This window comes from Simochromis diagramma, unplaced genomic scaffold (genome assembly GCF_900408965.1).
Source record: "Simochromis diagramma unplaced genomic scaffold, fSimDia1.1 OVJJ01000565.1, whole genome shotgun sequence".
NCBI classification, from domain to species: domain Eukaryota; kingdom Metazoa; phylum Chordata; class Actinopteri; order Cichliformes; family Cichlidae; genus Simochromis; species Simochromis diagramma.
Window position 1 is genome coordinate 3331378 of NW_024387304.1, and position 13534 is coordinate 3344911.

At 39.7% G+C, this 13534-nt stretch overlaps 1 protein-coding gene across 3 annotated transcripts in view; it reads right to left on the minus strand.

Annotated features, from left to right (window-relative positions):
• Window positions 1–1291: 1291 nt before the first annotated feature.
• Window positions 1292–13534, minus strand: part of LOC120716646 (atlastin-2-like) — a 38665-nt gene continuing 26422 nt past the window's right edge. For 2 of the 3 annotated variants that reach the window (XM_040004210.1, XM_040004212.1), the window contains exons 9-14: window positions 12309–12436; window positions 11926–11982; window positions 11563–11634; window positions 10836–11267; window positions 7122–7136; window positions 1292–3670 (exon numbers count right to left, since the gene is read on the minus strand). In XM_040004210.1, the coding sequence (XP_039860144.1) occupies window positions 3560–3670; window positions 7122–7136; window positions 10836–11267; window positions 11563–11634; window positions 11926–11982; window positions 12309–12436 (815 nt within the window). In that variant the 3' untranslated portion in view covers window positions 1292–3559. The remainder of the gene's footprint in view (window positions 3671–7121; window positions 7137–10835; window positions 11268–11562; window positions 11635–11925; window positions 11983–12308; window positions 12437–13534) is intronic. The other variant, XM_040004211.1, reaches the window with a different exon arrangement.

Sequence of the window (13534 nt, forward strand, 5' to 3'; positions counted from 1 at the left end):
ATGTTAGAGTCGCTGAAGTACATCTTGCGGTTCCCCTCTTTTTTTAAAACAAAAGAACGGTGGGAGTGAAGTAATTTTACCTCAGGATGGCCAGTCACCGCTTACCCATGATTCAGCGAAACTCACCCGAGGAATCCTGCCGGACAAAGCCAAATTGTTATGGAAAATCTTGAATGAAAATGCAACCAACCTTTTGAAGTGAGGTAAATGGCCTATATTTGTATAGCACTTTACTTAGTCCCTAGGGACCCCAAAGCGCTTTACACTACATTCAGTCATCCACCCATTCACACACAGGTGATGGCAAGCTACATTGTAGCCACAGCCACCCTGGGGCACACTGACAGAGGCGAGGCTGCCAGACACTGGCGCCACCGGGCCCTCTGATCACCAGCAGTAGGCAACAGGTGAAGTGTCTTGCCCAAGGACACAATGACCGAGACTGTCGGAGCCGGGGCTTGAACCGGCAACCTTCCGATTACAAGACGAACTGCCAACTCTTGAGCCATGATATTAAAAAAAAGAAAAGAAAAACTGCAGGGGTTAGGAGTGACACTCCTAGCCCGTTTTTCTGAGGGAAAGACATCACCCTGAACCCTTTTATACCTCCCAAACAAAGAACATTCCACAGCAGATCAATTATTAGCAGATCCTTATCTCTTCAGTCTAGGAACAGTTCCGACCAACCGTCATCTCCTCTGCAATAGGATGTCCAGAGCCCTCAAGAGGAAAATGAGTCTGCTTGTGAAGGTGCAATAAAACTTGGGCCCCACTTGTGATCACATTCCACAGGAGTACAACTGATGTCAAGAGTGAGCTTTCTATACTGAGTACAGAAAGTGTTACTACTATTACTAAAATGATGTGATTAATACACAAACAAAAGAAATTTCCAGTACATCCCAAACTTTTGAGCGGTCGTGCGTCTGTATGTATGTGCAAAAAAAAAAAAAATGTGTAAAATTTACACAAGGGGAAATGTCTGAGACATTTGCTAAACATATGACTTTGTAATGTTAATACTGAAAAAACAATTCACATTCTCTTAAACTCAAATGAAATTTCCTTCATAAAACAAAATGTAAGTATAGAAACATACATATAATCTTCTGGTTGCTAAAGTCAGCATGGACATTAAGCTAATAAACAACAGCAGATGTTTTATCATCTAACAAATATTTTATGTTAAGTGATTATGTTACAAATAATGCAGAATCTGGACATGGAAGTACTCTATTGTTTTTATATTTTCTTCTCTACTTTAGACAAAAGTAGTCTATGGTTTAGGTAATTTGATGAAAATGGTATTTTATTGTGCATTTAGTTTGAGTTACAACAGCATTCAGATATCAGTCCAGCTTTTCCATGTTGGCATTGGTTGTGCCAACCTAGAATACCATTAGCATTTTCAGTGTTACCTCTTCATTAAAGGAAAAAAAAATGTAAAGACAGAACACCACCGGTATGTGTGTTGAAGAAGTCTGATTTAATAGTGTATTGAAAAATAAGTTAACTTAAATAACTTTAAATACAACATAATGGGGAAAAACAACAGATTATAAACATTCTTTGCCAGCAAGGGGTGAAATTGCAGTGCTCATGTAAGATAAATTTACACACACACACACACACACACATATATATACATATACACACACACATATATATATATATATACATATATATATGTAGCATTCCTTTACATCTAGTGATTTGAAATGAGGTTTACCACCCAAACGTTCTGCCAGCTAAAAAAGTCTAGAAAATTTATGTTTATAAAGGTTTATATTTCATACACATAGCCTGTGTGTGTGTGTGTGGCAGTAAAAAGAAGTACACTGTAAAAAAACAAAGAGCACACAGTGGTGACGTTGTGGATGGAATGGTTACAAAAGAAAACTGATCAGTAAAGCAAAGTTTTATGACCTCTGACCCTGAGATCAATGCCAACACTTGGAATGAACCTGCCATTCAATTTACAGATTTTGGCTTTGAAAATAGAAACACTGGACCCACCAATCTGGACCCACAAAGTGTTGTGTTACATATATGCGATGCAACAGATCGAATGGCAAACAATTCAATTTTTTGGTGTTTTACTATGTGGTCTTGGGTGGTTTAGAAACAAGAGGAGCTGACTCAGTCCATCAGATCTGCCAAGATAAAGAGGACAACGAGGAATGATGAAGGGAAGAGAGCTTAAGTTTAATAATAAACCCCCCCAAAACTAAATAATAAAAATACTCTACATTGCTAACCTGAGCTACACTGGAGAATAAAAATGAAAGTTTTACTCAAATACTGGCAGTCAGGTTAAGAGGACCAACTAGCAGAAAATGTATAGAAGCTGGAGATCCAGACATAGATAAACTTAATAGCTGAACATTTAGTAAGACATCTTTCTTGGTAGGTCAAGTAGAGAGCTGGAAATGTCTCAGATCTGTTGAACAAATATTTTGGTCGCTCTATGCTAGTCTGCACTGCAAACATACATGAGTCTGATACCTCATATCTTGCTGTTGGAAAGCAAGCAGGACTCTGACAAAGCCGAGTATTAAAAATAAAGAGTATTTGGAGGTAAACACGTCAAGTCATAATCCACTTAAAACAGTAAAAAAAAAAAAAAAAAAGAACTGACAGACACTGTCTTTTGTCAATTGGTACAATACACCTGCAGATCATTCTACTAAGGTGAATACTTAAGTGCTGAGCTGGTTTTATCAAAACTTTGCTTCCTTTACTTTCAGCTCTTTCCCAGATCCAGACAAACTAATTAAGGTAACTATAAATTACTATCTGAACTAGCTTGATAATAAAATTAAAATCATTTCTTAACCTCAGAAAGTAACAAAAACAAAAAAACAAACAAATTGCTGCATAACTGTCATTTCCATCTTTTTCAGAAAAGGTTCAACTGAAGTAAGACTTTAAAAAATCACTTAATAATGAAGAGAACTGGTTGGAGCCCTGACCTGAAATCATGTTTGTTCATGTCACAGGGTTATTTTATTGTATACACCCTACATAATGTGGATTGAAAGTTTTTATGGCTGATATATGTTCAGCAGAGTCACAAGAAACACTAAGAGAGTTTCTACGAGTAACACTGTAAACTTTGGTTGTGACAACTATTTGTATTGCCGCCCAGCGACACAGAAACCTGATGAAGACAAGAGGAAGTACCGCAAAGAGAGAAGTGAGGAGGGTCTGGTGACATGCTCTTCATACATACATTCAGATAAACGGGGATTAATAATGTGCAGTCATTATTTGACAGGTAACCACACCTGGTATAATGGTGTAAGAATGGCCACCCACACTAAGAATCATAACCCTCGTTGAGAATAAAATACATCATACCACTTTGTTCAGAACTACAGCGTGCCCTTAAACCCACAGCCAGCATGGCGAGGAACCATCATCTATATCCAAAAAACCAATCTATTTATACATTTCAAATCATTTTAAAACAGAGCAGAAGGTGGATGTGACAGGAAAAGGGAAGAGAGAGGGGGAGAGGAAAAAAAACCCAACATGACAGGGAAAACATGGTGTGCTGCTAATTTTTCTTCTTGATGTTGTTGTTGGAGGTGAGCCGGGGCCGTGGTGTTGGGATAAAGCTTCCAAACAGGACTCGACTTCGGGCCACCTCAAAGATTTTGGAGAAGATCTGGAGGAAAAGGAGAAGGAAGAGGTCACATCAGACTTGAAGTTCTCTATGCATTGGGTAACACAATCTCCACTTTGACCAACTCTGCTCCAGCTCAAAATCCCATCCTCAACGCTGCAGTAATTATTCATCTTTTATCCCATTACAGTTTAATATTTATTTACCAATCACATACAGCCAGCTCTGGCTCATTTTACAGCAGCCTTGATGTCAAAATGTGTGCAAATAATCATGTTGCTAGGCAACCTGGTATGCCACAATAGCTGCTTTATACTGTTATATTGTTTCTATGGTGTGAAAATGATGTCCTGGGTTGTTTTAATTTTTTCTTCTTTTGAACCCTCACCCCTCAAAAATCAGTATTTGATGAATAAGCCCATTTCAGTTTCACTCAACACATAACGTAATGAAATCAAAGCTACTAATTAGTACTCCTGTACTGTATGCGCAATCAAAACCGTTTACTTTTGTTAAATTTTATTTGGCTAACTGGACTTGTTTGGAGAGGAGGTAGCTGCTGTCTCAATATAGCAGGATCACTTGAGGCTGGGTCTAAAGGTGAATATTTTAAAAGTGTTATGGACTGTTAAAATGCTGCACAGCATTAAAGAGCATTTTTAGAACCTGGTACAAAGAATGGTGTTAGCCTCTTGCTCCATAACAGCTGTTTTCCAAGTTATCTTGGAGTAATATAGGTAAAGCTTTATGTTGGGTGTGTAGTAGTTTGACAGGTGTGCCACCAAATGGAGCTATAGTCAGCATCTATCTACAAGGATTTTTATACATTATTAAAAAAGGAATTATATGATGCATATTATGGCTCGAGTTTTGGGCAAATCCCCAAGGAAGGCATCACCAAGAAGTGATGACTGTACGTTACAAAGGTTAAAGACTGTTGCAAATATATAATTGGTGGTCAGCGTGACGGATATACTGGCATAAACGCCACGGAATGTCAGGAGAGGAGATCGGAAGAAATTCCAGATGATGAGAGAACTGGAACACTGAGCTCTAGTGAAGCATGCTGTGATTTCTAGCATTGGAGGTAATAAGTTTAGTTTATTTCACTGGATCAACATCGTCCCGTGCCCTTCCCTCCTCCTGCTACTCCTCCCCCTCTCCCTGAATTGTACAGTTTGATGGCTCAGGGAACAAAGAATTTTTAGCCCTGCTGGTTCTGCTGCTGGGGAGGAGCAGCCCGTCGCTGATCCGGTTTCTCTGTGGTTTGATGACAGTTAGCAGAGGAAATTTCCAGAGTACTTTTCTCTGCCACTGTTACCAGAGAGTCAGTCTAGCTTCATGCCAACCACAGAGCCAGCCTACCTTCGCCAGCCTGGAGGAATCCTTTTTGGGTGTACCACCCCTCCAGCACGCCACCACGTAAAAGATCAAGCTGGCAACCACTAACTGGTAGAACATCCACAGGAGTTTCCTGCAGATGTTTAAGGAGTGCAGAGACATGCATGACACATCTCTGAGTTGTTAAGTCTAAAGTGCATAGGGTGAAGGGAAGAGGGGCCAGCACTGTGCCCTATGGTGCACCAGTGCTGCTCAGTCCTTCAGCTTGACATACTGTGGTGTCTCAGTGAGGTAGCTGCTTATCCAGGTCACCAGGCAGGGGTCCACTTCAATCCGTTCAAGTTTTTCCTGGAACATAATTGGCTGGATGATATTGAAAGCACTAGAGAAGTCCAGGAAAAGTATCCTGACTGTGCAGCAGCCATGGACACAGCAGGCCCAAAGGCAGGGGGCCTTCCTGGGTCAAAGCCAGTTCTCTCCTCACCTGGTCTGCAGTTATGCAGGGAGAGGACTGTGGGGAGGGGAGGAGGAGAGGTATGTCCTCTGTGTCAGGTGAGGGTGCCAGTGAGGGAGAGAGACTGCGATGAGCAGGGTGTGGAGTGTGCAGCAATGTCATGTGGAGAAAGGAGGTGGGGGAGGGCACTGTAGTGAAGTGGGACAGTTGGTTGTTGGTCATACTGATTGAAGAAGGTTACCAAGAGTTACTTGGCTCCTCCAATGTCTCCTCTATTGTACCACCCCTCGTCTTGTGTCCTATCCTTTATTCTGTAGGCCACCTTCTTCCCGTTGAGGATAGCCTTGACCTCCTGTGTTATTCAGGAGGTGTTGTTAGGATAACAGCGTACTGTCTTGACAGGTGAGGCCGCATCCACACAGACAGCCTGCAATCCCTTCACTGTCCTCATCATGTGGATCCAGCAGCATATCCCAGTCAGTGGATTCAAACAGTCTCTCAGGGCACGCTCCACTTTTGGAGACCTATTTCCTGATGCAGTGTGTTGAAGCCGACGGCCTTTTAAACAGGAGGTAGGTGTAACTGTGAGGATTTTCTCCAAGACACATACATCAGTCACGTGGTAGTGCTCTGTCTTTACACTCCCCCGAGTGCAGATGTGAACTCCCTCACCAGATATCTGTTAGCCTGCGGTCATACCAAGAGTTTTAGATACCTGCATTCTATGAAGGAGGACTACAGAACAACCCAGCATTCCTTTGGCAGCTGTGCAGTAAAATGGTAATGGAGGAGCAGCTAAAGATGGAACTGCAACTATTTTTCAGCAGGACATGAAATGACGGTAATAGACAGGTTTGAGGAATGATGGACAAGGCTAAACAACTATTATTCACTAGAAGTTGATTCCAAGAAGTTGATTCTGTGTATCTGGCCATGAGTACAATTTACAGAGAGTTAAGGAATGGCTGCAATCACAGAATTGTAAGGTGGAGAAAGATCACCATCTTTGCCATGGTGCTGATGGCCATTGATCAATGGTTATTGATCAATAGTTATGACAATTTGCATATTAACGATCATTAAAACTGGTCCTGACAGCCCATTGTTTGTCACTGGTGCTAATTTCAGTGATTATACAAATGTTGGGGAAACCTGCAGGTAGGTGAGACTGAAGAAGTCACTTGGATGAGTGACAAAACATTTCTCATGCTGAAAATGACATGTCCAGAATAACAGAATGAACCTTTAGAGATTTCCTTTTCTGGATGATTGAGCATGCATCAAGACATTAGTTATTATTGTCACTGGTCAGTACCAGACTTACTAGTTGTTTAATCTAATTGTTAACATTTTAATTGATGCTCAATGCTAGTAAACTGTTATGTCCTAAATGTTATGCCTCCCTACCTCCTTCACATCAAAAACACACAATAGGTGTCAATGGGTGTTTTGACAAATATGAGAACACAACCAATTCGTAGTGCAGGGGGTCAATTATAGACAGAGAACAGGAAGGGGAGTGTATGAGATGTGGCCAAGCTCCTGAAATTCAAATAATTATCTAAATAAAAAGTTCATTGATAAGTCTTAGTGGTTTTGATTGTGATTAAAAATAAATAAATAAATAAAATCTAACATATCTCCCTAGTCCTGCAACTATTAAAAAAAAGGAAAGATATACGTGAAGCAAGGGCTCACCTTTCGTGGAGTCCTCTGGAAGCATTAAGGGGCAAATATGAAAGATTAATCAAAAAAGCAAGAACAGAAAAACCAAAAATGTCAGAACTATGGTAGTGAAGCTAATTTGGGGAAGGTGGGTTGGAGCACCATGTCAATGTTTCTTTGACAGAAAGCACTTACTTGGAAAATGCATAGAAAAAAGCGCATGTATAAATAGCCGCGAATGGGTGAATGAGGCAAGTTGTATAAAATGCTTTGAGTGCATAGGAACAGTAGAAAAGCACCATATATGAACCAGTCCATTTACGATGTAAATGTACCAGTTTACCATGTACCAGTGTCAGTCACACTTGCGACTAATGCTTCAACTTGTTTAAAAAAAGCAAACTGTTGCTGCTCCCATTCACAGCCATTTGTTTTTGACTGCGACAAATCTACAGCAAAGCTACAGAAGAATTAATTTTATTCTTTATTGGGGCTGCTACTGAACTATTATTAATATTAATAATTAAAGTTAATAATTAAATAACTATAAATAAATCTACATCCTCAGAACATCTTTTCTGCAGCAGGAAACATTACATCGAAGTACAAAGAAAAACCTCACTTTTGCATACATTTTTTCTTCAAGGTCCTTTAAAGCCTTACAGAAACAGTCACTTATTTAATAGCACACGTACACACACAAAATATACCTCATCTGGGAGTCAACGCTGTCAGAACCTTCATTGAAGTTCTACGTATACCTTGCACCTTATTGTGTACTGTTCTTGTGTTCTATGCTTAAATATTGAAAAATAAAATATTCAGTAAATTAACCTCCAAGGACCTGGCATCCATATATGTGGACATCACATTTTGGGATGTCTAGACCAAAATACTTAATTTTTCTCTACAAGGGCCTGATATCCACTTACGAGGACAGTATACTGCCACTGTTCTATCAAAATTCAAAACGAATATCGTCATATGTAAATCTCATTTTTCTTAGAAACAAAAATTAGGTAAAAAAAAAAAAAAATCTGGTAATTCTTTGTTTTTACATTCATCAGGTCCCAATCAGCCCAAATAGCAAAGAAAAATTAAAAATGCATGCCATGAAAGAGTTCGGGTCTTAGGAGGTTAAACTCCTGACAAATAGAGGTACTTGAATTTTAAATAATAGAATTTAGACAGTTGATGATGGCAATCACCTCTCACTTTTGAAAACTTTTGAGTGAAGCATAAAAGGTGGGGAGAAAGCACTGATATACCATGACCTAAATGAGAACCTACATAAAAATACTGATATACAGTGATGGGAATAACGGGGTTACAAGTAACGGCGTTACTAAGGGCGTCACTTTTTTCAGTAACAAGTTATCTAACTAATAATTCCTATTGTTACAACGCCGTTACTGTTACTAAGAAGAAAATACGGTGCGGTTGCGTTACTATTTTTCAACAAGCAGACGGTTGAAGCTGTCTTCAGCTTACCACATCTTATATCAGTTGTACGAAAGTAGCTGTAAGTAATCTGGGCGCTACAGCTTCAAGCAGCTGCGCGCGCTCTCGCAGGCGGCAATCACTTTCTGGCAGACGATGACTTTTTGGCACAACACCTGGAGCTAAGGGGGCAAAACAATCGCACGAGTGCTGCTGTTTGACTGAGGAAGAATAAAGTAGTCGTGGTAAGCCAATCACATGACCACTTCAAGATGACAAAGCAACAAGGTGCCAGTTTTTAAATTGTACTGATAGACCACGTAAAACCAGAGTCATGATAAACAATATATACGTGGCGTTTTTTCCTCAACAGTTTTGTCACGTTTACTGTCTAAGGACAGCGCAGCGAGCACTCTCTGCTTATGACCAAAAAATAAAAAAAAAACAAAAAACAAGAAACAGCCCTTTGGTGTTGGTGGAAAAATGCACCATGACGACCAATCAAAAATGATATGGCAACATGACATTTGGCTGTTTAGGAAGAGGGGGACGTTTTAGTAGTGACGGCGAGAGAGAGAGAGAGGAAGACAGCAGACAAAGAGAGAGAGCGAGTTTTGAGATGTGAGAGATTTGTGACGTTTAGCGTGTTTGGAGTGTGTAGTTAATGTGTTGTCTTGTGTAGTTAGCGTGTAGCGTTTTGAATATTTTTGCGTTGTGTGTCAGAACAATGAGGCGACTGCTGTCTCCAGGTAGAAAACAGGAGGAGTGATATACCTCCTGCTGTCAGACCTGCAGGTATCAGGCTGTGATGTTCTCCTTTATAGTGGACAGACATTTTTGGAGTGGCACAAATAATTTGTGTGGCATCTTATTGAATGCAGAACAGCTGATTGTTATGTAAATAGTTTGAAATGGTTATTTAAAAAAAGGGTAAATGGTAAATGGACACAAATACCTTTGTTGTTTGCAAAACTTGCATAGGATTTTGAAATTGACCATTTATATTTGCATTTAAAGTTATGAAATATGATTCAATAAACATGTTTGTGGTTGTTACAGTAAAAAATATAACCTTCTCTACTTTTTTGTCTGATTTTAGATCAACTGTGTTAATACAGAATGTCAAAATGAAAACATAACTGTAAATTCAGACATGTGAGGTTGTGCTGAAAAGAATGATACCAAACAAGGCAAAGTAAATAGTTTTTAAAGGTAAAATGTGGAGGGAAAATCAAAAGTAGTTAAAAATGGCCAATTATACCCTGGACCCCAGAGGGTTAAACATTTTTTAAAGTAACGCAATAGTTACTTTTCAAGTAATTAATTACTTTTAGAATCTTGTAACTCAGTTACTTTTTTGAAGAAGTAACTAGTAACTATACAGGGAGTGCAGAATTATTAGGCAAATGAGTATTTTGTCCACATCATCCTCTTCATGCATGTTGTCTTACTCCAAGCTGTATAGGCTCGAAAGCCTACTACCAATTAAGCATATTAGGTGATGTGCATCTCTGTAATGAGAAGGGGTGTGGTCTAATGACATCAACACCCTATATCAGGTGTGCATAATTATTAGGCAACGTCCTTTCCTTTGGCAAAATGGGTCAAAAGAAGGACTTGACAGGCTCAGAAAAGTCAAAAATAGTGAGATATCTTGCAGAGGGATGCAGCAGTCTCAAAATTGCAAAGCTTCTGAAGCGTGATCATCGAACAATCAAGCGTTTCATTCAAAATAGTCAACAGGGTTGCAAGAAGCGTGTGGAAAAACCAAGGCGCAAAATAACTGCCCATGAACTGAGAAAAGTCAAGCGTGCAGCTGCCAAGATGCCACTTGCCACCAGTTTGGCCATATTTCAGAGCTGCAACATCACTGGAGTGCCCAAAAGCACAAGGTGTGCAATACTCAGAGACATGGCCAAGGTAAGAAAGGCTGAAAGACGACCACCACTGAACAAGATACACAAGCTGAAACGTCAAGACTGGGCCAAGAAATATCTCAAGACTGGTTTATATCCCCCTAAAATAGCTAAAACTAAAAACAAACTAAAAACTACTTCCAAAAACATTCAGCTTTGATATTAATGAGTTTTTTGGGTTCATTGAGAACATGGTTGTTGTTCAATAATAAAATTATTCCTCAAAAATACAACTTGCCTAATAATTCTGCACTCCCTGTAATTAATTACTTTTTCAAAGTAACTTGCCCAACACTGCTGATATACTCAATCAATCAGTTAATCAATCATTCACTGACATAAAGATTAGAAGAAATTTGCACCACTTGTAATGCAAAGACTGTCCTCTCACCTGTTCCCAGAGGGTTTCAGCCACCTGGTCAATGAATCCTCCGACCTCGCGAAACTCTCCAGAGTATTTAACATAGGCCCAGATGCAGAGTGCTGTCAGAGCCAATCCCATCACCAGGTTGCACAGCGTGGCCACAGAGCTAATGCCCACAAAGCCGGTGACAACTGACACTATGTACATGACAAACATGACAGCAAAGAGTGTGGCGGGCGTCCGTGCAGCGTAGAAGATGTTCTTTCCATCATTCTGCTTGCTGAAGTTGGCATAGGCCTCATCAAGTTCTGCCTCCAGCTTCTCCTGGTAGCGCCGGCAGAAATCTTCTCCGCCCATCTTCTTGACAGAGCGGAAGCACCGCACGGAAGCCTGTCGTAGCTCCACATGACGGCGCTCTAACTCTGCTGGGGAAATGTATGGTTTGTCTCCACCACAGATCTGAGACCAGGACAGGAAATACAACAAAAAAATTAACTGAATTCATCAAACAAAACCTGGATCTCTGATTAAATGAACAGGAAGTAACAGTGTTTAGACAATGATCAAACTTCTGGCACAAACTCATGTTAACCACATATTTTGTGGTTATATGTGTACTCTTCACAAATCAATCAGAATTGCGCTAAGTCAGGAGTTACATCACTTTAGTCTGACATCCAAGTTCTGAGGTGTCTGGATCTCAAACTCTCCAGATCAGCTTAAATCCATGTCCCTCAAAATGCCATATATTTACCTGCTCCATGCTTTTGTTGTATATGTCTTTGGATCCTGCTACAGCTGCAAGGTTATTTGCTTCAGCTGTTGCCTAAAAACCAGAGGACAAAACATTGTGCAGAAACAATCTTTATCACACATTAATCAATACAGAAAGTTTTTAATTAAACTGAGATTGAGTGCAGCCTGATCTGAGGCATGTGGTGTCGTTTTCCTTTAAAGCAAATGTATCAACTTGATTGAAGATGTAAAATCTTCATAATAAACAGACGCCATTCACTTCTTAACCTCAGAGACACTTACTCTTCTGATTACAGATCATAATGTAAACTGTCCAGGAGATGGAGCCATCTAACAGTGAAACTGAAGGAGCTGAACCAACCTGGAGCATTGATTTGGGATGAGGGAGTTCCTCTCCCTGATAGATCTTCATGTAGGCCTGCAAATACAGCAGTAGGGTAGGGAACATTTTTAGAAATTTGACAATACAATCAACCAAAACAGATAGCTTTTTCTGTGGCTTTCAACCAAGTCTTACATAGAAAAAATAGTTTCACACATTTTCATCTGAACATCTGACAACCATCTTGACAGAAAGTAATAGCAGTAAAGAAGCATTCCCCCGTCATCAGATTGCCCATTATCACATTTTCAAGCATCCCACTAGAAATCCCACAAAAGCTCACTTCTTTGATCCTTTTCTTTTTTGGGGAGCTTACTTTGAAATCTTTTGTTATCTGATGACTTACTGACGAGTAAACTCACTTTGAAATAGTGCAGCAGATCTCTGCAGGTAATTTTGACTCCTCCAATCTCTTTTTCCACTAGATTTTCTGGAGCAAGCAGCGCTGGAACGAGGTTCAGCAGCTCCTTCTGGAAGTCCCCATCAATATCTGAGTGACACACCAAAAACATATTTACCCCCCACCCCAAAAAAAGTGTATAATAGTTTCTCCTGGTGGAGAAGCACTGAGTTGTGTGCATTCCATGTTTATCCCTGAGGGGTCAATTAGATCCCTCCTGCAAATAAATAATTTCCTGAGCAAGCCAAGTTGTTCCTTTATATCCATATTTTCGCATTTTAAGTAAGACTTGACCAAATATAGGTTTTTAGGTGTTATATTAATTAGATCTTTTCGTCACAGTCTGTAAATTGAAATTCACATTAGAATAAACAAACAAACAAAGGGTACAACAAATGACACATAATAGCTAACACATCTAAAAAAAATTAACATTACAGAAAAATATGGTGAAAAGTTATAAACTATTTTTGGGTTGTAATATTTGGTTGCACTGACACAAAGATGGCATATAAACATGCACTCCCTGCCAAACAGATTGAAGAGCTGATCATCGACACTTTAAATATTGATCTCACAGCTGGCTACAAAAACGTATACAAAACACTTTGAATAATTATTCTAAAAAGCAGAACAGTCAAAGCTCATCATTATATTCATATCTGCCCCTGATTACCATACCTACACCCTCTTACCCAGGGTCATTTCACTCTTTATTTGCTCTGATTAGTTCAGTACAATCTTCACCACAAAATTCAAGAAGAATTATCCCATAATACTGTTGATGGCTACCAAAAGCATCTGGTTGAGTTGCAACTTGCTAAATGATTTCAATCAAGTATATGTGGGAGTTTATGAATACTGTTGACCCTATGGTGATTAGAGAAAATCCCAAATTATTCAGGAGAAATAGACAGCCTGCCCAACCAATCAGAATATACAGGCTCCAGTATGTTTCAACCAATGGGAAAGCAGACCGCTGCAGTGTGTCCCACCCACCTGCTCTGTGTCCACTGCTATGTTGTGTGTGTAAGCTTGCAACAAACTCTGCTGCACATAAGTTCACTAATTATCAGCTACTTTCCATGTTGAAAGTAGTCGCAGTTAGTAAACAGGCGGATGCTGCAGTTTTCTGGTGACTTTAGTTACAAAAAATTACGCAAAAGTAAAGAGGAGATAAGAAAGAAG